The sequence below is a fragment of the Rhinoderma darwinii genome, chromosome 10 (assembly GCF_050947455.1).
Source record: "Rhinoderma darwinii isolate aRhiDar2 chromosome 10, aRhiDar2.hap1, whole genome shotgun sequence".
Classification (NCBI taxonomy): Eukaryota; Metazoa; Chordata; class Amphibia; order Anura; family Rhinodermatidae; genus Rhinoderma; species Rhinoderma darwinii.
This window is the reverse complement of record NC_134696.1, coordinates 7,607,139-7,630,938: the sequence shown is the minus strand read 5'-3', so window position 1 is coordinate 7,630,938 and position 23,800 is coordinate 7,607,139. Positions and strand designations below refer to the sequence as shown.

The following is a 23,800-nucleotide window of genomic DNA, read 5'->3' as shown; positions in this document are numbered from 1 at the left end:
ACCGCGCACTCCATCATACTGTAATATAATATAACAATGTACCGCGCACACTCCATCATACTGTAATATAATATAACAATGTACCGCGCACTCCATCATACTGTAATATAATATAACAATGTACCGCGCGCACTCCATCATACTGTAATATAATATAACAATGTACCGCGCACTCCATCATACTGTAATATAATATAACAATGTACCGCGCACACTCCATTATACTGTAATATAATATAACAATGTACCGCGCACTCCATCATACTGTAATATAATATAACAATGTACCGCGCGCACTCCATCATACTGTAATATAATATAACAATGTACCGCGCACACTCCATCATACTGTAATATAATATAACAATGTACCGCGCACACTCCATCATACTGTAATATAATATAACAATGTACCGCGCACACTCCATCATACTGTAATATAATATAACAATGTACCGCGCACACTCCATCATACTGTAATATAATATAACAATGTACCGCGCACTCCATCATACTGTAATATAATATAACAATGTACCGCGCGCACTCCATCATACTGTAATATAATATAACAATGTACCGCGCACTCCATCATACTGTAATATAATATAACAATGTACCGCGCACTCCATCATACTGTAATATAATATAACAATGTACCGCGCACACTCCATCATACTGTAATATAATATAACAATGTACCGCGCACACTCCATCATACTGTAATATAATATAACAATGTACCGCGCACTCCATCATACTGTAATATAATATAACAATGTACCGCGCACACTCCATCATACTGTAATATAATATAACAATGTACCGCGCACACTCCATCATACTGTAATATAATATAACAATGTACCGCGCACACTCCATCATACTGTAATATAATATAACAATGTACCGCGCACACTCCATCATACTGTAATATAATATAACAATGTACCGCGCACACTCCATCATACTGTAATATAATATAACAATGTACCGCGCGCACTCCATCATACTGTAATATAATATAACAATGTACCGCGCGCACTCCATCATACTGTAATATAATATAACAATGTACCGCGCACTCCATCATACTGTAATATAATATAACAATGTACTGCGCGCACTCCATCATACTGTAATATAATATAACAATGTACCGCGCGCACTCCATCATACTGTAATATAATATAACAATGTACCGCGCGCACTCCATCATACTGTAATATAATATAACAATGTACCGCGCACACTCCACCATACTGTAATATAATATAACAATGTACCGCGCACACTCCATCATACTGTAATATAATATAACAATGTACCGCGCACACTCCACCATACTGTAATATAATATATCAATGTACCGCGCACACTCCACCATACTGTAATATAATATAACAATGTACCGCGCACACTCCATCATACTGTAATATAATATAACAATGTACCGCGCACACTCCATCATACTGTAATATAATATATCAATGTACCGCACACTCCATCATACTGTAATATAATATAACAATGTACCGCGCACACCATCATACTGTAATATAATATAACAATGTACTGCGCACACTCCATCATACTGTAATATAATATAACAATGTACCGCACACACTCCATCATACTGTAATATAATATAACAATGTACCGCGCACTCCATCATACTGTAATATAATATAACAATGTACCGCGCACACTCCATCATACTGTAATATAATATAACAATGTACCGCACACTCCATCATACTGTAATATAATATATCAATGTACCGCACACACTCCATCATACTGTAATATAATATAACAATGTACCGCGCACTCCATCATACTGTAATATAATATATCAATGTACCGCGCACACTCCATCATACTGTAATATAATATATCAATGTACCGCGCACACTCCATCATACTGTAATATAATATATCAATGTACCGCGCACACTCATCATACTGTAATATAATATAACAATGTACCGCGCACACTCCATCATACTGTAATATAATATAACAATGTACCGCACACTCCATCATACTGTAATATAACAATGTACCGCGCGCACTCCATCATACTGTAATATAATATAACAACGTACCGCACACTCCATCATACTGTAATATAATATAACAATGTACCGCGCACACTCCATCATACTGTAATATAACAATGTACCGCACACACTCCATCATACTGTAATATAATATAACAACGTACCGCACACTCCATCATACTGTAATATAATATAACAATGTACCGCGCACACTCCATCATACTGTAATATAATATAACAATGTACCGCGCACTCCATCATACTGTAATATAATATATCAATGTACCGCGCGCACTCCATCATACTGTAATATAATATAACAATGTACCGCGCACACTCCATCATACTGTAATATAATATAACAATGTACCGCGCACACTCCATCATACTGTAATATAACAATGTACCGCACACACTCCATCATACTGTAATATAATATAACAACGTACCGCACACTCCATCATACTGTAATATAATATAACAATGTACCGCGCACACTCCATCATACTGTAATATAATATAACAATGTACCGCGCACTCCATCATACTGTAATATAATATATCAATGTACCGCGCGCACTCCATCATACTGTAATATAATATAACAATGTACCGCGCACTCCATCATACTGTAATATAATATAACAATGTACCCCGCACTCCATCTTACTGTAATATAATATAACAATGTACCGCACACACTCCATCATACTGTAATGTAATATAACAATGTACTGCACACACTCCATCATACTGTAATATAATATAGCAATGTACCGCGCACACTCCATCATACTGTAATACAATATAACAATGTACCGCGCACTCCATCATACTGTAATACAATATAACAATGTACCGCGCACTCCATCATACTGTAATATAATATAGCAATGTACCGCGCACACTCCATCATACTGTAATACAATATAACAATGTACCGCGCACACTCCATCATACTGTAATATAATATAGCAATGTACCGCACGCACTCCATCATACTGTAATACAATATAACAATGTACTGCGCGCACTCCATCATACTGTAATATAATATAACAATGTACCGCGCACACTCCATCATACTGTAATATAATATAACAATGTACCGCGCACACTCCATCATACTGTAATATAATATAACAATGTACCGCGCACACTCCATCATACTGTAATATAATATAACAATGTACCGCGCACACTCCATCATACTGTAATATAATATAACAATGTACCGCGCGCACTCCATCATACTGTAATATAATATAACAATGTACTGCACGCACTCCATCATACTGTAATGTAATATAACAATGTACTGCACGCACTCCATCATACTGTAATATAATATAGCAATGTACCGCGCACACTCCATCATACTGTAATACAATATAACAATGTACCGCGCACTCCATCATACTGTAATATAATATAGCAATGTACCGCGCACACTCCATCATACTGTAATATAATATAACAATGTACCGCGCACACTCCATCATACTGTAATATAATATAACAATGTACCGCACACTCCATCATACTGTAATATAATATAACAATGTACCGCACACTCCATCATACTGTAATATAATATAACAATGTACCGCGCGCACTCCATCATACTGTAATATAATATAACAATGTACCGCGCGCACTCCATCATACTGTAATATAATATAACAATGTACCGCACACTCCATCATACTGTAATATAATATAACAATGTACCCCGCACTCCATCATACTGTAATATAATATAACAATGTACCGCGCGCACTCCATCATACTGTAATATAATATAACACTGTACCGCGCGCTCCATCATACTGTAATATAATATAACAATGTACCGCGCGCACTCCATCATACTGTAATATAATATAACAATGTACCGCGCGCACTCCATCATACTGTAATATAATATAACAATGTACTGCGCGCACTCCATCATACTGTAATATAATATAACAATGTACCGCGCACACTCCATCATACTGTAATATAATATAACAATGTACCGCGCACACTCCATCATACTGTAATATAATATAACAATGTACCGCGCACACTCCATCATACTGTAATATAATATAACAATGTACCGCGCGCACTCCATCATACTGTAATATAATATAACAATGTACCGCACACTCCATCATACTGTAATATAATATAACAATGTACCGCGCACACTCCATCATACTGTAATATAATATAACAATGTACCGCGCACACTCCATCATACTGTAATATAATATAGCAATGTACTGCACGCACTCCATCATACTGTAATATAATATAACAATGTACCGCGCGCACTCCATCATACTGTAATATAATATAACAATGTACTGCACACACTCCATCATACTGTAATATAATATAACAATGTACCGCGCACTCCATCATACTGTAATATAATATAACAATGTACCGCACACTCCATCATACTGTAATATAATATAACAATGTACCGCGCGCACTCCATCATACTGTAATATAATATAACAATGTACCGCGCACTCCATCATACTGTAATATAATATAACAATGTACCGCGCACACTCCATCATACTGTAATATAATATAACAATGTACCGCGCGCACTCCATCATACTGTAATATAATATAACAATGTACCGCACACTCCATCATACTGTAATATAATATAACAATGTACCGCGCACTCCATCATACTGTAATATAATATAACAATGTACCGCGCGCACTCCACCATACTGTAATATAATATAACAATGTACCGCGCACACTCCACCATACTGTAATATAATATAACAATGTACCGCGCGCACTCCATCATACTGTAATATAATATAACAATGTACCGCGCACACTCCATCATACTGTAATATAATATATCAATGTACCGCGCACACTCCATCATACTGTAATATAATATAACAATGTACCACGCGCACTCCATCATACTGTAATATAATATAACAATGTACCGCGCACTCCATCATACTGTAATATAATATAACAATGTACCGCACACACTCCATCATACTGTAATATAATATAACAATGTACCGCACACACTCCATCATACTGTAATATAATATAACAATGTACCGCGCACACTCCATCATACTGTAATATAATATAACAATGTACCGCGCGCACTCCATCATACTGTAATATAATATAACAATGTACCGCACACTCCATCATACTGTAATATAATATAACAATGTACCGCGCACACTCCATCATACTGTAATATAATATAACAATGTACCGCGCACACCATCATACTGTAATATAATATAGCAATGTACTGCACGCACTCCATCATACTGTAATATAATATAACAATGTACCGCGCACACTCCATCATACTGTAATATAATATAACAATGTACCACGCGCACTCCATCATACTGTAATATAATATAACAATGTACCGCGCACACTCCATCATACTGTAATATAATATAACAATGTACCGCGCACACTCCATCATACTGTAATATAATATAACAATGTACCGCACACTCCATCATACTGTAATATAATATAACAATGTACCGCGCACACTCCATCATACTGTAATATAATATAACAATGTACCGCGCACACTCCATCATACTGTAATATAATATAACAATGTACCGCGCACACTCCACCATACTGTAATATAATATATCAATGTACCGCGCACACTCCACCATACTGTAATATAATATAACAATGTACCGCACACTCCATCATACTGTAATATAATATAACAATGTACCCCGCACTCCATCATACTGTAATATAATATAACAATGTACCACGCGCACTCCATCATACTGTAATATAATATATCAATGTACCGCGCACACTCCATCATACTGTAATATAATATAACAATGTACCGCGCACACTCCATCATACTGTAATATAATATAACAATGTACCGCGCGCACTCCATCATACTGTAATATAATATAACAATGTACCGCACACACTCCACCATACTGTAATATAATATAACAATGTACCGCGCGCACTCCATCATACTGTAATACAATATAACAATGTACCGCGCACACTCCATCATACTGTAATATAATATAACAATGTACCGCGCACTCCATCATACTGTAATATAATATAACAATGTACCGCACACACTCCATCATACTGTAATATAATATAACAATGTACCGCGCACGCTCCATCATATTGTGTATGAAAAATGAACTTGGACCAGCAATCATTCCCACCGCCGTTCTCATTAGCAATGTTTAGTTTATGTTGCAGTCATATCACGGTTTTGCGAAAATCATGGCAAAATATGCGATCTGACTGCAACATGTGAATACTCCCAAAATTGGCCTCCTGTCCCGTAAATAGAGTTGTTTATTCTGTAACTTGGAGGGGGCAGGGCTGGCGACGCAGCAGACGGGTCACAGGGTTATCACATAATAGGTCTGATTGCAGCAATTGAAACACTGATAATCTGATTATTGCAGATGAAGGATTGCGCTGCTCCAGACACTGCACCACAGAAGGGTTTACTAATCTCTGTATTGCTTTTAATTAGCATCTATTTCCTTGTACTTACATTTATTAGTTAGAATAAGAATTGAACCCTTCCCCCGATGCATCGAGGTTGCTGTGTAAGGCTACATTCACACGAGCGTGGCAGATTTACGCACGTAAAAGACGCGTGTTAAATCCGGCTGTGTGTGTTGCGATATGCCTCAGTGTGATTTGCGAGTGGCATGTGCGAACACCTTTTTTTTTTTTTCAATGTAATTGATGCGTAAAACACGGACAACACACGTATGTACATCCGTGTGCTGTCCGTGGTTTTCACGCACCCATTGACTTCAATGGGCGACTAGGTGAGTGAAAACGCACCAATATGGGACACGCAGTGAGTGTCACGTAACGGACACTCGCTGCATGAAAACAAATGCGTGTGTGAATAGCCCCATTGAAATCAATGGGGCCGTATGCTGTGCGTTGTTTCAACACACAGCACACGGATGGGAATCGCATTGCCTAGGGATACTGCGGATGATCCCCCCCCCCCCCTTAAAGATCTCCCCCGGCTTCTAGAACTTTGCAGCTCAACCCCACTGACCCATTGAAAGGAGTTTTATGTAAATAAATTTTTTTTTATTGTTTAATGAGAAGTTTCACAATTTTCTTATGTACTTTGTGTTCCTCTCGTTTTTTAAGATCTCTGCTTGCTTTTAGTGAATGAAAACATTGTTCATTCATTCAAAATTTGTAAGCCAACCCTGACCAAGTCCTGCTCTTCTATCTGGAAAGGATGGGTATTCAGCCTATGGGTATTTGCACACGATAACTGCAATTACGTCTGAAAATACGGAGCTGTTTTCAAGGGAAAACAGCCCCTGATTTTCAGATGTTTTTTGAGCAACTCGTGTTTTTCGCAGCATTTTCTACGTCCGTTTTTGGAGCTGTTTTCATTGGAGTCTATTAGAAAACGGCTCCAAAAACGTCCAAAGAAGTGTCCTGCACTTCTTTGACGAGGCAGTCATTTTACGCGTCATCGTTTAACAGCTGTCAAACGATGACGCGTAAATGACAGGTCGTCGGCAAACCCATTCAGATGAATGGCCAGATGTTTGCCGACGTATTGGAGCCGTATTTTCAGGCGTAAATTGAGGCATAATACGCCTCGTTTACGCCTGAAAAATAGGTCGTGTGAACCCAGCCTATAAATTGAAACCACATGTCTATTTACTGACATCCAGCAGAAAACTGAGGAATTGTCGTAGTCTATTAGAAAGTCGCACAACTTTTTTCATACAATGAACAAACTTTATTTACATAAAACCGGACAAGATGCTACCGAGCGCTTTTACTTTGTAGTTTCCTCTTTGTATAAATGTTCACTGTTGTCTGATTTCTCACTGAGTTTTTTTTTTTCCCCTCTATTCCCATCTCTGTAGTGAATAAACACAAGCCATGGATTGAAACTACGTACCACGGAATAGTAACCGAAAACGACAATGCGGTCTTGCTGGACCCTCCTCTTATAGCGCTAGACAAAGACGCTCCTCTACGTTTCGCAGGTATGAGTTCCGTCTCGATAATCTCTCATTTCCGATTTCCACGTCGCAAATTTCCTGCAGTCCTATGGGAAGTTCTTCTGGGTTTTGCATTCAGTTGCCATTTCCATTGAATGTACAGCGAATGTTTTATCTCCTGTCATTGCCACATTTACTGGTTTGCTCTAATTTCTGACTTGCTTTTCTGTTGCATAATGTGTTGGGGAATGTGCAGTATCTGATCTCGTGCACCGCAGGGGATAGTCAGAACGTTTAAGGCAGAACTCCGCTAACTGGTGATGATGGAGCGTGGCATTTGGCCTGGCGCACCATCCACACACATCACCTCCTTGGCCGCTGCGCCTCTTCTGTACAGAGTGATCGCATTGGGCTGCTGAGCGTTCTGCTTCACTGGCTTCCTAGCCCCTGGGTTTGTGAAGCCTCCCTGCCAGACAGTACCGCACGACTGAGCGGGCAAGCAGTTTTCTTGATTGTTCCACTCCGTTTGTTAGCAAATTGCTCATATAATCTTATTTGGAGTCTCTCCTTATTCCTACAAGACCTGCCATTTCTGTGTGCTCGTGTTATATCATCCTGGTATCGGCAAGTCTCTGTTAATCCTATTAGGGTTTGTCCACACACAACAGAATTGCTGCAGAAAATTTCTGTTGAAAAACGCAGACATTCCGCTGCGGCAAAACGCACCATTTCCTGCAGTTTTTACGTCAGAAAATGCTGCGTATTTTGCTGCGTCTTTCACAATGTTAGGAGAGGGATACGTCTCCTCTGAAAAATGCAGCAATTCTGGCCACTTTCCGCAGCAGGAATTGACATGCTGCGGTCCGAAAAATACGCCGAGCAGGTCAATTTCTGCTCTGAATTTTTACGCAGCATGTGAATAAGATTTTGTTAAATCTCACCCACTATGCTGCTACTGTATTGTGCTGCGTTTTTTCCGGTCGGAGAAAACGTGGCAATTCCGCAGCGTGTGGACGAGCCCTTAATGGTCCCGGATTGATGATTGCTGTGCGACCTCATTTGTTTTTATTGGTGTATGACATTAAATTGGGTTTACATTTCAGAAGAATGGAAAAAATAGATCAGACTCATTTGGTTGTCTCATCAAGGTCCTATAAGAGCATATGGTCGTCATAGAGGGGGGTCCCCAGCCTGAAACCTCCATCTAGGCAGCTGAACGAAAAGTCACTCTGCAAGAGTATCTCCCACTCCGGAGGACCTGGTGCGTCCACGCATTACACGGACACTGCAGGGGAAATGAGGGTAGGCTGCGGCCAGCCACAATCTATAACAGCAGATCGATGGGGGTTAAAGGAACCGGACCCGGCTTCTTTTTTTATTAAGGATTGCTTTCTTGATAGATGCCTTTTAATGGACGGGGCATGTATTTCCTAAACCCTTTCCACTGCATAGGTCAGGGGTAAAGACATTACTGTAGACTTGAGAGGAGCTTCTATTCTTGCCATACACTTTAGATAAAAGCTGAAGACAATTCATTGATTTATATCGGTAAAAAAAAGTGGTGCACAAGATCGTTTCTATGCACTGACAGCAAGCAGAGATCTACCAAATGTTGAGCAAAGATGTTGGAAAGTTACAGGACTTTTCATTATACAATGATTGGACTTTATTTACTTAAAACTGGAAAATCCATTTAATAGGTTTAGGGCCAGTTCACACAGAGTAATTTGACGCGGAAACTGCGCCAAAAACGGCCGAAAATGCCTCCTATTTACTTCAATGAGAGGCGGAGGCGTTTTTTTCCCGTGAGCGGAAAAACCATCTTGCGGAAAAAAGAAGCGACTTGCCCTATCTTCGGGCGTTTACGACTCTGACCTCCCATTGACATTAATGAGAGGCAGAGAAAGCGTATTTCGCTGCGTTTTTTTGCCTGCGGCGCTCTGTTGCCGCGGGTGAAAAACGCGGCAAACGGTGTGCAGGCAGAGCAAAATCTGCCTCCAAATTCCTGACGGAATTTTGAGGCTGAATTCTCTGCCTGCAAAAAACTCTGTGAACATTTGGGTAAAGTTGGGAGCAGAAATATGGCGTCCTTCTCTGCTGCAGCTGTGATTGGTTATAAGCTGCGTAGATGGAACCATAAAATAAAAGTTGATAGTCTGAGCTTTCTTATGAAATTTCCTGGACTTTTTAATTCACAAAAAATGATATATTTTATAATGGGATTTATACCGTTATCAGCCAATCAGGACACACATCATATGTGATTATTAGGGTCAGTTCACACAGAGTTTTTTTGGCGCTGATTTTGACGAAGAATCCGCATCAGAATCCACGCTAAAAAGCCGGCCAAATTGCCCCCTTTTGATTTCAATAGGAGGCAGAGGCATTTTTTTTTTTTCTCCACGGTGGGTTTTGTCCGCTTACAGGAAAAAAAACCAAACAGCCGCATTCTCTTTCTTTGAGCAGTTTCACCTCTGACCTCCCATTGAAATCAATGGGAGGCAGAAAAAACCGGCGGCACTTTTTTGAGCATTTTATGCAGCTTCCTTTGCTCACGGTTTTTTTATGCGATTTTAACAGCCCCGGACAAAAAAAACGAGAAAACAAAAAACCTCAAAACACAGCTGACAATTCAAAATCTGCTTCAATATTCCTGAAGGAATTTTAGGGCATATTTTGTTTTCTGCCTGCAAAAAAAATCTGTGTGTGAACTAGGCCTTAAAGATGTGTATTGTAAAAAACAAACTTTATTGAGATGTGGTAGATGAACACTTTATCACTCAGCTCCTCATCATCACCAGGGGGTCATAACAAGCTCATGAGCGATTCCTGCTAACACACGTCCAGTATGAATTTCTGCTCCATAGAAATGTGCGACGCCGGCACAGACCACATTCCCAAAGAGTTGAATCAGCAGGCCCTTTCATGTCCCACTAGTCAACAATATGGCCTTGTTCCCCCCTCCCCCCGGAGAACAAATAACCGAGGCTTTGTCCGGCCTCCTCCAGTAGGTGTTTTTGTGGAGTGTAAATTGCGAGAAGCCCATTAACCACGGCTGGAAACTTTCTATGCTGGATCCATTTGCTCAGACATGTTAATCGGCTTAGCCTCTCACCACATTGGACACGTCTCTGCGGCTGCTCTGGAGTAGTAGTTGTGTGGGAATGGAGGCCGGGCTGTCACGGATTAGGCTCGCTCTGCGCTGCTGCAGTGTATGTGACTGTGTTTACATCGTGTACGCAGCTGTTGTTTGCGACGCATCATCCACCTGTCTGTCCAGAACTTGATTATTTTTGGTTGTTTGCGTAGCACCAACACCTTCCAGAGCGATGTATGCAGAATGTAGTCCCATCAGTCTATTCTCAGCAGGGATCAAGATCTCGAGGAGCAGTTCATCCAAGATCTTGTTCACATGATTGTATTTGTGGTCTGTACTCCCGCCAAATGAATTGAATTTTTTTCCAAAATGAGGGAAGAAGGAAAGCCTGAAAATTATTTATTTTTTCTTTTCTTTGCTGGGATGCAGATGGGAAAACGTACTAAGCCCTAAGGAGTCACGCAAACTTCGGCTTCGTAAGTTCAGAGCTCATAAGACACCTATAGAGTTCTATCAGCCCATATTGCACCTCCATATTTGTTTATTTCACTTGCTTAAATAGCACCAACACATTCCGCAGCGCTGTACTGAAGTTGTCATCACTCACTGTCCCCATTGGGCTCACAATCTTAATTTCCTATCTGTATGTTTTTTGGGCGTTTGGAAGGAAACTGGAGAACCCGGAGAAAACAAATACGAGAGGAACCCAGAACCCCCCATCTATGCCTCCAATTTAAATGTTGCTGTAATAGAGATGTTCTCCTCTAGATGCATTACTAGATAATCTGTCTATCATGCGGTGCCGTACTGAGGTGCCATTTGGCGGTACAGATGGTAGTATGGCGCTGTAGGGACTCAGTGTGTCCCCCATATAGGTCCGTGCAAATATCTCTGCCATGTACAAGAGCCTGAAGTATTTGACTGGAGTATGAGGAAGCTGGAGCAGCCAGAAGAAACCCAGCAAGCGTGGAGCGAACATACAATCTTCTTGCAGGATATGGACGACGTCCACCGTGCGGTTCATTCACGATTTCTGGTCCAATGATTGAGCCGTTCCCCCTTCGTGCCCACAATCCCGGCTGCTCCACTGACTGGAGGGACCTGCTTTGGAATGAGATTAATGGACTATCTACAATATACTGGGATGTCATGTGTTCTGAATATCAGACTGGAAATATTAGACGCATTTCGATATAATCGGCACGACGAGCTGTTATGTTTGATTTCTTGTATCGTCAATCAGTTTGTGTCTATTCTGCAGCTTAAAAAATACAACTGAACCCCCATCAGACAGGTGGGGTGACCAGAGACGGTGTATTTTGGTGCTGGCCCGCATTAAATAAAGCTACAATATTGAATTACGATCGCACAGAATATTTTCGGGTTCCTTGCACACGCTCCCTCGGTCACACCCAATGCTGCAATTCTAGTTATCTCCACCGCAGACCCAGTATTAAGCTGCTGCGTAAACGTACATGTTGAGGGTGAGGGGATTAATCCGGGGGATTTGTGGGGTTTTCCAGCAATAAACCAAACTCATGATCTTTTGCTATTTCTATTAGTGATGGTATTTAAAGTTACAACACCCAAAGGCCCGGACGGATTTTTGGGATGGCTAAAATTGCTGTCCGCGACCTTGTTGACCTTAGGGAATCATTGAGGTCACGTCGCGATCATCATGCAATGTCGCCGTGTAGCCTTAGCCTTAAAGGGGCGGCACATTCAAGGATGTTTACTTCTGTTACCATAGTAACCAGTTATTATAGGCCTGGTGTAAATCGGGTTGTAATTTATGATGGTTATGTCTATTGGTCTCCTCCGGGTATTGATTTGCTTTCGTGGTTGGGTGTTGCATTGTGGGTGATATCAGGGTAGGCCATCAGACCTTCTTTTGTCTTCTGATATCTCCGTAGTCCGCACAGAAGTCTCGTAGTGATGTCACAGATTTTTTTTTTCAGTCTTATGGATTCCGCCAGCTTACCCTGAAGCGCCATAGGTGATTCGGTTTTAACATTTCTAAAAGGAATGAAAGACGACCTCCTTGAAGTGAACGAGGAAAGGGCTTTGAGAACTTGCTGGCGGTGGAAGGGAACCCGTGGCTGGAATTTCAATGAGGCTACATTATTGCCTGTCTTACTGCAGGCTGAAACATGTGATCCGAGAATCAAAGGCTCCCGTATCCCGCCAGGGACCCGGCGCCTCAATCTACCATCTCCTCCTTTACATTATTATGCTCTTTGTTGGTGTTGTGAGCAGCGAGTGAAAAGCCAGCGTCCGGAATAAACTCAATACTTTATAAACGGTGCAACTTTTAATGCTTTGCATCTCCCCTTCCTCCTATGCAATCTGGGCATCTTTATATCTTATGTTTTAGATTCTGTATGTTTTTGACATTTTCCATTCATTGCTGACCTGGTAACTTTTTGGAGATTCAGTGGAGAGCTGACCATAGCCTGCAATCTTACACGGTAAATGGTGCTTGACTGTGTTCAGATACGGACGTTCGCAGATGTCCGTGGAAGGGTTTTATCAATGGGTTTGAACATGTGGTTGATTTGAGATGATAAATTTGCAAATTCGAGAAGATTTTTGCTAATCAACAGAACAAACATTGTTTCTTAAATTGGGGTCCAGCGAACCCTAGGGTTCAACCAGGGAGTTCCCGAGATGGAAAGAAGGTGGCAGCCGGGTGCTTTTTGATAGTTCATTTATCCCTGTTTATTACTCATTACCCGATGGCCCAACCCATTCATATTCCATCTGAGCTCTCATGGTAAATGGCCCATTCCCTAAAATACTGTTTCATATATCCTGCATACCTCATCTTGCAGCCATGGCACACAATGCCTAAAATTTAGATCCGAGCATGAACCCTGGAAGTACAACACGTGTCACCGTCTTGGAGGGTGACACAGACCACTTGCTGCCGCTAATAAAATGAATGATGATGTCTCTGCAAAGGGCATTTTGTTCTCTGGTTTCTTGTATTGCTACTTTACTGAGATCTGGAGTCCTAAGACCGGCCGCATACAATTTGGAGGTTGTCTAGAAGTGTGCACGAGGCCTAAAGCCGGCCATACCCTAGAGATTATTGATGGCCGAAAGACCAATTTAGACCGTTGTCTTCTGACTGTCAAGAAAAGGCGCTGGCAGACACTGAGCGAAGGCAGATATCTGTGGAAAAGTTGCAGTCTTTGGACCGGCGTTCATGTGACCGATCTGCATCAATAGAAGCCCAGCCCACAGATCAAGCCAGAGATCAATCCGCGATCTGTCATTTTAACTTATGGCGTTGTCAACAACCTTCACAGATAAGTGAACGACAAGTCATAGAGAGGATAACCCATAATGTATGGCCAGCTTAAAGGATAGTTCATCGCTATCAGATCTATGGTGGTCTGACCCACCAGCACCCCACTGATAAGCTGATCGAAGGGTCCATGGTGGTCTGGCTAACGCTTCATTGCATTCCAGGCACAGCTCTGTACATTAGCTAGTGGCTGTGCCTGGTATTGCAGCCCTTTGCAGCTCCGTCTCAAGTGAGTGGAACTGAGCTGCAGTACCAGGCACAGCCACTACCCGATGTACAGAGCTCTGCCTTCAATCATCTGATCGGTGGGGTACCCACCATTCTGACATTGATGACTTATCCTAATGATTGGTCATCAATTTCGAAATCTCGGGAAACCCCTTTAAGTGTTGAATATAAAGTAAGAGACCTTGAGCTTTTTTTTTTTTTCGGTGGGCTAAAGCAGCGAGATGGTATATAGTAAAGATGTCTTTCTTTGTATTTATTTTTTTGTCTATTTACTGTAAAATCTGTCGGGAATTATGAACCTCGAATGCGGCAGAATCCACAGACACACAAGATCAGTCCTCACAGTATTGTGTGAAGAACATATCGATCCCACTGTAATAACCCGCTCCTCCATTGTTCACAGAAATCTCCCATATGTTTGTATAACCGCTTTCTTTGTTATTCATTTAGTGGATAATTAAGGGTTAATAATTAGACGCGGTGCGCAGGCGTTATTGGCGACTATGTACTTGTTTTATTAACACTTGAATCTCGGATGGACTGTTCAGACCCCCTCACCCACCCCGTATCTGGCTTTTATTTACTCTGCTAATAATTGCAGATCACCCCCAACACATTATCATCCGCACAATGAGGTCATGGCTCCGGCTCTACCCCCCTCGTCTGAAGCCGTTCTCCTGATAGCAGAGATACATGCGCCCACCATCCGCCTCCTCCCTTTGCAGGGTCCCTCCTGGGAGCAGATAAAACCCACCAGCAGATTGTGCTTTCTCCATACAAGGCGGCGATACTGACCCAGTGCTTGTTGGTAGGAAGCCATGTCTTGTCTTTTTCACACCAATTTCCCCGTGCTACAATGGAGAACCCTGCGTATTATCTAGAACATCTGGTCTGGGTTGTTCTTGGGAGCTCATGTAAAGCACATTACATGTAACCAGCAAGAGACCGCACTTGTAATGGGGGGAGGGGGTCATGTGTCAATGGCGTCATTCATATTCATATGCCCCCAAAATGCTTCCTATCAATCATGTACTGCACATAAGTGGCACGATGGGGGGATGATACGTCTATTGCTGCTTAGCTACTGCTTTTCCAGGCCCCTTTAAATTTAGCATCATAATATCTGATGTATTTGCCATTACAATAATGCCATGTCTTAATGGTCTTTGTAGAGGTTGCATAGACCTCCGAGATGATCAGAAGATTGCCGTCCAGTCTTGGGGCTAGCCATGGGCACACACAAATCAATTCTGTATCAGCGCTTCTGCGAGCCCGGCCGTCCCTTCTAATAAAGTTTTTTTCAGACGGAAATTGGCTGCAGAATATTAATTGCTCGAGACGGCATTTTTTTTATTTTTTTATAGCAGGCAGCTGCCAAGTGCTGTTAACTGTTCATACGTGTATATCAAGGTGACTGGTGGTGGAACATCTCTGTTCTGTGTAACAGGAGGCCGCGGTTTATTAGATATACACAGAGACGCTCGCTGAACGAGCGCCGAGCTGTCCGTCCCCAATATAAACAGGAGAGGCTTTATAAAGGAAGAATAGGAAAGCCTGCAATTATCCAGCGTGTGAATGGGAATCCTGTGCGACGTTTGATGGAGGGCTTTGGAAGCGTCACCGCGTGTCTTGTCCTGTACGAGATCGGCCGCTGTGTCAGATAAAGCAAACGCGTCACTAAAACAGAAGGTTCGGCTGACTTCTGTACCTGTAGAGCCGTCTATTATGTATATGCCACCTGGTATCCCTGTGCCTATGAGAGGTGGATGGTATAATGTGCCCAGGTGGAAAAATGGAGAAGGACCATCAAAACTCTGTTCTTCTTCAGCTTAATGCCCCCTAGCTGCCCTTATACAGTATAATACCCCAAAGCTTCTCCTAGTGCCAGTGCCCATGTAGATAGTGCCCCTATATATATCTTGAGTGCTGCAGTTCCTTTCTTCGATGGCATATTGATTGTCTCCCTTGGACCTGGGATACTTTGCTGCGTGCACCACCCATGTTTGGGGAGTTGTCCTTTCACACTGAGGATTTTTTTTGTCTCTGTGCTGCTGTTTTCCTGAATATATAGCCCCTATATAGTGCCACACACCGCTTGAAGATCGCGCCACCCCGCTGTAGAGACACCCTCAAGGAATACCCAGCCAGAGCCCTGATGTCACTGTCCATATATAGACAGTGGCCACTCCTCGTGCGGAACCCCCGCCGTCATTGCTACTATACCAATACGAAGTTATCCAAATGGCACCAGTGTAATAGCAAAGTTTAGGACTCCGTTCACCTCTCGTTTTTTCAGGCACGTCGGAGGTATACGCTGGGAGGTTTCCCTAAAATATACTCACCCATAGGCCCCCATACACCCAGCCAGTGTCAAAACAACATTGTCCTTTTAGCATACGTTGGGCCGGTATGTGTCGGCATAAGTTTTGGTTCACTGCATGGAAACCTGTGGCCCGCCACCCTTATCTATGAATTGGGGCATATTGGGAGTCGATGGGCAACGTTTGCCATATTCTATAGAGAGGCATACGTCAGAGGTGTATGTTGGGGAATACTTCCGGTGTATACCTCTGATGCGACTGAAAAATGAGATGAGAATTGAACCTTAGGGGTAAGGTGGCTGTAGACGTTACGATCTCCCGTCCAATACAATCCGTAATCCGCAACCATTGCAGTGTTCCTATAATGGGGCAGATTTACGAATACTGTCTGAGTTTTAGACAAGACATTCAGAAAATGCTCTACATTTATCAGTCGTGCACGCTTTTCTCTATTTACCACCTATTAGTCGGCTTCGTTTGCTCCAGTTTTTCCCCCATCAACTGCCAATCCAACTGACACATAATGAACCTATTTGTTTGCCAGGGCAAGGGTCCCGCTCGCTTGCCCGGAAGCGCAGATTAACCTCTTGCCTCTAAAGTGACACATGTTTGTTCTGTAGATGTGGCTGATTGGACAAAAATGAGGCCTCTTTCCGCAGGTATACGTGAACGGTTTGTCACCATAGCTCGAGAAAAGGAGAAACCATTACAATGCCGAGATGCTTCTTTATGATCCGCCAATGCACCGCGTGTTCATAATGTGTTACCTTGTTATAGTAATGCAGAGGTCTGGCTCGTCATCTTGTTGCCCTTTGTGTCTCTAAGGCTGCGTTCACATCTGCTTCCATTCTAGAGTATCCGTCAAAGGACCACAAGAACGGAAGTTAACGTTTCCGTCAAAAAACCCATTGATTTCAAGGATTTTATTTTTGCATCAGTTGTGCTCAGTCAGGCTCCGTTCAGTCAGGTTTCCGTTTTTTGACAGAAGAAATACCGTAGTCTGCTGCGCTATTGTTTCTGTCAAAAATGTCTGAAACCTGACGGAAAGGAGCCACGCGGTTATGTCTTATGTTTTAACGGATCAGTTTCTTTTCTGCACAGGCGCAGACTAAGGGCCTGTTCACATCACCGTTCGTTTCCACTGAGGGGTTCCGTCGGAATAACCCCTCAGCGGAAAGTCAAACGGAAACCTTTGCTTCCGTTTCCCTCACCATTGAGTTCGATGGTGAGGGAAACGGAAGCGGAGGTTTCCGCTTGACTTTCCATTGAGGGGTTAATCTGACGGAACCCCTCAGTGGAAACGAACGGTGATGTGAACACACCCTAAAAATGAAAGCAAAAAAGATGCAAAGATAAAAACGGAGTATAACTGATGACAAACTGAAAGCAAAGACTCGTTTAGTTTGACGGATCCGTCAAAAACAAACATTTTACCTTCCGTTGCATTCAGTCTGGCATGAGTCAGTCTGACAATTTTTTATTTATTTTATTTTAACGGATCCGCTAAAACGGAAGCCACAACGCAGATGTGAACGAAGCCTTAATGGGCGATGGATCCGTTTTCGTTGTTGAAAAGTTGCTAATTTTCATTTTTTCGTTTGGTTTCTAAAGTTCACCTGTCACCATGAATTCATTTTTGTAGTGGACACTAGATAAGCTGGCCGTGGACGTTAGTCTGTTGGCTCATAAATACATTTGGTCCCCTAAAGACATGACTGTATTGTCCTTATGCACCCTACATGAGCCCCTAAATATTTATTTTCTGATACAGAGCTCCAAATCCCCTGCTTCTCTTTCCTCAGCTACTGCAAATTAAAATAATCTGTCTGTCTGCAGTCACCACTAGGGGGAGCTTACTGTACACACACAGTTGACATAGAGGTTTTTTTACGCTGATTTTGCCACGGAAACCGTGTTGGAATCCGCCAAAATACGTCCAAAACTGCCTCCCATTGATTTCAATGGGAGGTGGAGGCGATTTTTTTTTTTTTTGTGGCGGCTTTTAGCCGATTGTGGTAAAAGCGAAATTCTCCTTCTTTCTTGCCGTGGTTACGCCTCTGACCTCCCATTCAAATTAATGGGAGGCAGAGATAGCGTTTTTATGCTGCGCTTTGTGACCGTGGCGCTAAATGGTCGAAGGTGTAAAAAGCCCTGAAATTCAGGGCAAGAAATTGCAGGCAGGTCAAAATCTGCCTCCAAAAGTCCTGCGGGAATTTTGAGGCAGATTTTCCTGCCTGCAAAAAAACTCTTACGGGAACAGGGCCATAAATACTGCACCCATTCAGTGCAATAATAAGATCCCCGACACTAAGCTCCCCCTAGTGGTGGCTGTTGGCAGCCAGAATTTTAACTTTTAAGTCTATGGCTTTGTGAAGGGTAGCAGGGGATTTGGCGCGCTGCTCATTCTTTGTCATCACCGTAAAATAAAGTATCGGAAGCCATTGGACTGGTCATTATATATCAGTCTAATCTAATGTCTATGGGCAGATTTAGCCTCCCAAAAATGATGATTCTTGGCCATAAAGCGACTGGTTCCTTTCGGCAGTGTGTACAGGTGACAGGGGCACTTTAACCCTTTCTGACATGGCATGTGATGCTTACTCTGCTGCGCTCATTGTCTATATGAGGGATTCTGTGTTCCTTTTTCTCCCGGTCAGCTTTGTTTAGCAGCAGAGGACATGGCAGGTATACTGGCGGGAAATTGTGCTTTGTGTGTTTCTCTGACCATAACTTCTGTCCCCAATTACTGACACAGGTTTATCTTTTCTCCCTTTAGAGAGTTTTGAGGTGACAGTCACCAAAGAAGGTGATAACGGGTTCTTTCTATCCTCTTATAACTTATTAACCCACTAACTTTTTGGTTCTGAAAATGGGGAATCTGCACTTTACTCCTTCAGCGCCATTCAATGCGCAATGTCTTTTGAGTGCTGGCTCTGAAGGGGTTAAACAGAAGATACTCTGATCCCTTTTTTTTTACGATCTTCTGTTTTTATTATTTATTTATTTTTGTTAATTTTTATATTTTGAAATCAAGACGATTTGCTATGTAACCCCCATTGGTTAGAAATATCGAGCTGTCAGACATCCATTTCAAGAAAGTAAGAAAAAACATTCTGCTAGCGAGAAGGCTCATGAGGTCTGAATCAGTACTGTGGCCATAGAGTGCCAAGTCCTCCGTACAATTACCCAGGCTTCACGTACCAAGACCGAACAGTGTCCAGCCCTTTGTCTATCTAGACCCACATCATGACCACACCGTGCCATCCCCCTGTATCCACATATATACCAGTATCAGGACCACACAGTGCCCGTCCCTCTGTATCCACATCTATACTGCCCCAGTATCAGGACCACACAGTGCCCGTCCCCCTGTATCCACATATATACTGCCCCAGTATCAGGACCACACAGTGCCCGTCCCTCTGTATCCACATATATACTGCCCCAGTATCAGGACCACACATTTCCCGTCCCTCTGTATCCACATATATACTGCCCCAGTATCAGGACCACACAGTGCCCGTCCCTCTGTATCCTCATCTATACTGCACCAGTATCAGGACCACACAGTGCCCGTCCCCCTGTATCCACATATATACTGCCCCAGTATCAGGACCACACAGTGCCCGTCCCCCTGTATCCACATATATACTGCCCCAGTATCAGGACCACACAGTGCCAGTCGCTCTGTATCCTCATCTATACTGCCCCAGTATCAGGACCACACAGTGCCCGTCCCTCTGTATCCACATCTATACTGCCCCAGTATCAGGACCACACAGTGCCCGTCCCCCTGTATCCACATATATACTGCCCCAGTATCAGGACCACACAGTGCCCGTCCCTCTGTATCCACATATATACTGCCCCAGTATCAGGACCACACATTTCCCGTCCCTCTGTATCCACATATATACTGCCCCAGTATCAGGACCACACAGTGCCCGTCCCTCTGTATCCACATCTATACTGCCCCAGTATCAGGACCACACAGTGCCCGTCCCCCTGTATCCACATATATACTGCCCCAGTATCAGGACCACACAGTGCCCGTCCCTCTGTATCCACATCTATACTGCCCCAGTATCAGGACCACACATTTCCCGTCCCTCTGTATCCACATATATACTGCCCCAGTATCAGGACCACACAGTGCCCGTCCCCCTGTATCCACATCTATACTGCCCCAGTATCAGGACCACACAGTGCCCGTCCCCCTGTATCCACATATATACTGCCCCAGTATCAGGACCACACAGTGCCCGTCCCCCTGTATCCACATCTATACTGCCCCAGTATCAGAACCACACAGTGCCCGTCTCCCTGTATCCTCATCTATACTGCCCCAGTATCCGGACCACACAGTGCCCGTCCCTCTGTATCCTCATCTATACTGCCCCAGTATCCGGACCACACAGTGCCCGTCCCTCTGTATCCACATCTATATTGCCCCAGTATCAGGACCACACAGTGCCCGTCCCCCTGTATCCACATATATACTGCCCCAGTATCAGGACCACACAGTACCCGTCACCCTGTATCCACATATATACTGCCCCAGTATCAGGACCACACAGTGCCCGTCCCTCTGTATCCTCATCTATACTGCCCCAGTATCAGGACCACACAGTGCCCGTCCCTCTGTATCCACATATATACTGCCCCAGTATCGGGACCACACAGTGCCCGTCCCTCTGTATCCACATCTATACTGCCACAGTATCGGGACCACACAGTGCCCGTCCCCCTGTATCCACATATATACTGCCCCAGTATCAGGACCACACAGTGCCCGTCCCTCTGTATCCACATATATACTGCCCCAGTATCAGGACCACACAGTGCCCGTCCCCCTGTATCCACATATATACTGCCCCAGTATCAGGACCACACAGTGCCCGTCCCTCTGTATCCACATATATACTGCCCCAGTATCAGGACCACACAGTGCCCATTCCCCTGTATCCACATATATACTGCCCCAGTATCAGGACCACACAGTGCCCGTCGCTCTGTATCCTCATCTATACTGCCCCAGTATCAGGACCACACAGTGCCCGTCCCCCTGTATCCACATATATACTGCCCCAGTATCAGGACCACACAGTGCCCGTCCCCCTGTATCCACATATATACTGCCCCAGTATCAGGACCACACAGTGCCCGTCCCTCTGTATCCACATATATACTGCCCCAGTATCAGGACCACACAGTGCCCGTCCCCCTGTATCCACATATATACTGCCCCAGTATCAGGACCACACAGTGCCCGTCGCTCTGTATCCTCATCTATACTGCACCAGTATCAGGACCACACAGTGCCCGTCCCCCTGTATCCACATATATACTGCCCCAGTATCAGGACCACACAGTGCCCGTCCCCCTGTATCCACATATATACTGCCCCAGTATCAGGACCACACAGTGCCCGTCCCCCTGTATCCACATATATACTGCCCCAGTATCAGGACCACACAGTGCCAGTCGCTCTGTATCCTCATCTATACTGCCCCAGTATCAGGACCACACAGTGCCCGTCCCTCTGTATCCACATCTATACTGCACCAGTATCAGGACCACACAGTGCCCGTCCCTCTGTATCTGTACTACATATAAAATTTAACCCACAGTGCTCCTTCCTCGGTACCCGTATCCTTTATCTGCAGTACCCACCCCTCCTGTGCCAATGTCTGAACTACACAATTCAGTTGTTTGTCTCTTCTTTTCTGCAGTTTATAAGCCTTTATCCCGACTCATTACAACTTGCAGGGTAGGTTTAGAAGCCATAAACGTCGGCACCAACATCTGTATATTGTAGTAAATCAACTTGAATCTATTTAGATTTCAATTATATTGTAATAGGAGGAACGTCTCATTTCCAGTAAAGTAATGTGCAGTAGTGTCCACACAGCAGAATCCCCCCTCATATCCGTGTCCCCCATAGTGCAGCCTGATGTATTTCTGTCTATCGTAGGTGCTTTTTTTATAAGGTGATCTAGCAAATGTATTGACTTTCCCATACCCGACTGGGCATTAACCTTGGGACTGGCAGAAGACCGGAGCGACTAACCAGGCTGTAGATGCTGGAAGAATTGGGACGGGTAGGAGCATTGTTTACCAGACTATTGGGCTCTATAATGGGGCTTGTCACCCTGGCATATATGACCACTCGCCGGCTCTTCAGCTGTGGCAGCGGTGCCAGTCTTGACGTTCCATGCTAACTCCTACTTGGCATTGGATGTTGAGACTTGTAGTACCACTACAGCTAGAAGAATGCGGAGCGTTTCCTGGGCCCTGCAGCTTTATAAGCCAATAAAATAACACATAACTGTTAAACGTTTCCATAAATGTGACGACGAGGCCGGAGACAACAAGTCTGAGTCTCCGGAGAAGTGTCCTATACATCCCTATATATAGAGTACGTAGGGGGAAATTCCTCGGCCGGGCCGGTACACACGGGCTTAGATAGCTCTTGAGATGGATGTCTGAGCTACGGATATTTCTGTTTTATCCCATGAATTTTTTTGCATTTGATTCCCTAATTTTAGCCAGGTTCATTGCACAGGAAGACTTCATGTTATTACTACTGTCCTTTTATCCCGGGCCACGAAACCAATTTTTTATTTTTTTTTGGTAATAGAATTTCCGCAAATTAATGGAGCTGACGCTTCCTCATCTCTCACCCAACTCTGCATTATAACCTTCTGCACTGGTAAAATAAGCATTGCCCAATTGCTTGGCAGAGACCTATCTCCCTGACG

The 23,800-nt window shown here is 43.3% G+C and overlaps 1 protein-coding gene across 4 annotated transcripts in view; it reads left to right on the top strand.

Moving 5' to 3' along the window:
• The window catches only part of CLSTN1 (calsyntenin 1), a 73,537-nt gene that overhangs the window by 22,953 nt on the left and 26,784 nt on the right, over nucleotides 1-23,800 (top strand). For 2 of the 4 annotated variants that reach the window (XM_075839294.1, XM_075839292.1), the window contains exons 2-3: nucleotides 8,006-8,128; nucleotides 19,816-19,845. In XM_075839294.1, the coding sequence (XP_075695409.1) occupies nucleotides 8,006-8,128; nucleotides 19,816-19,845 (153 nt within the window). The remainder of the gene's footprint in view (nucleotides 1-8,005; nucleotides 8,129-19,815; nucleotides 19,846-23,800) is intronic. The other 2 variants (XM_075839295.1, XM_075839293.1) reach the window with 1 other exon arrangement.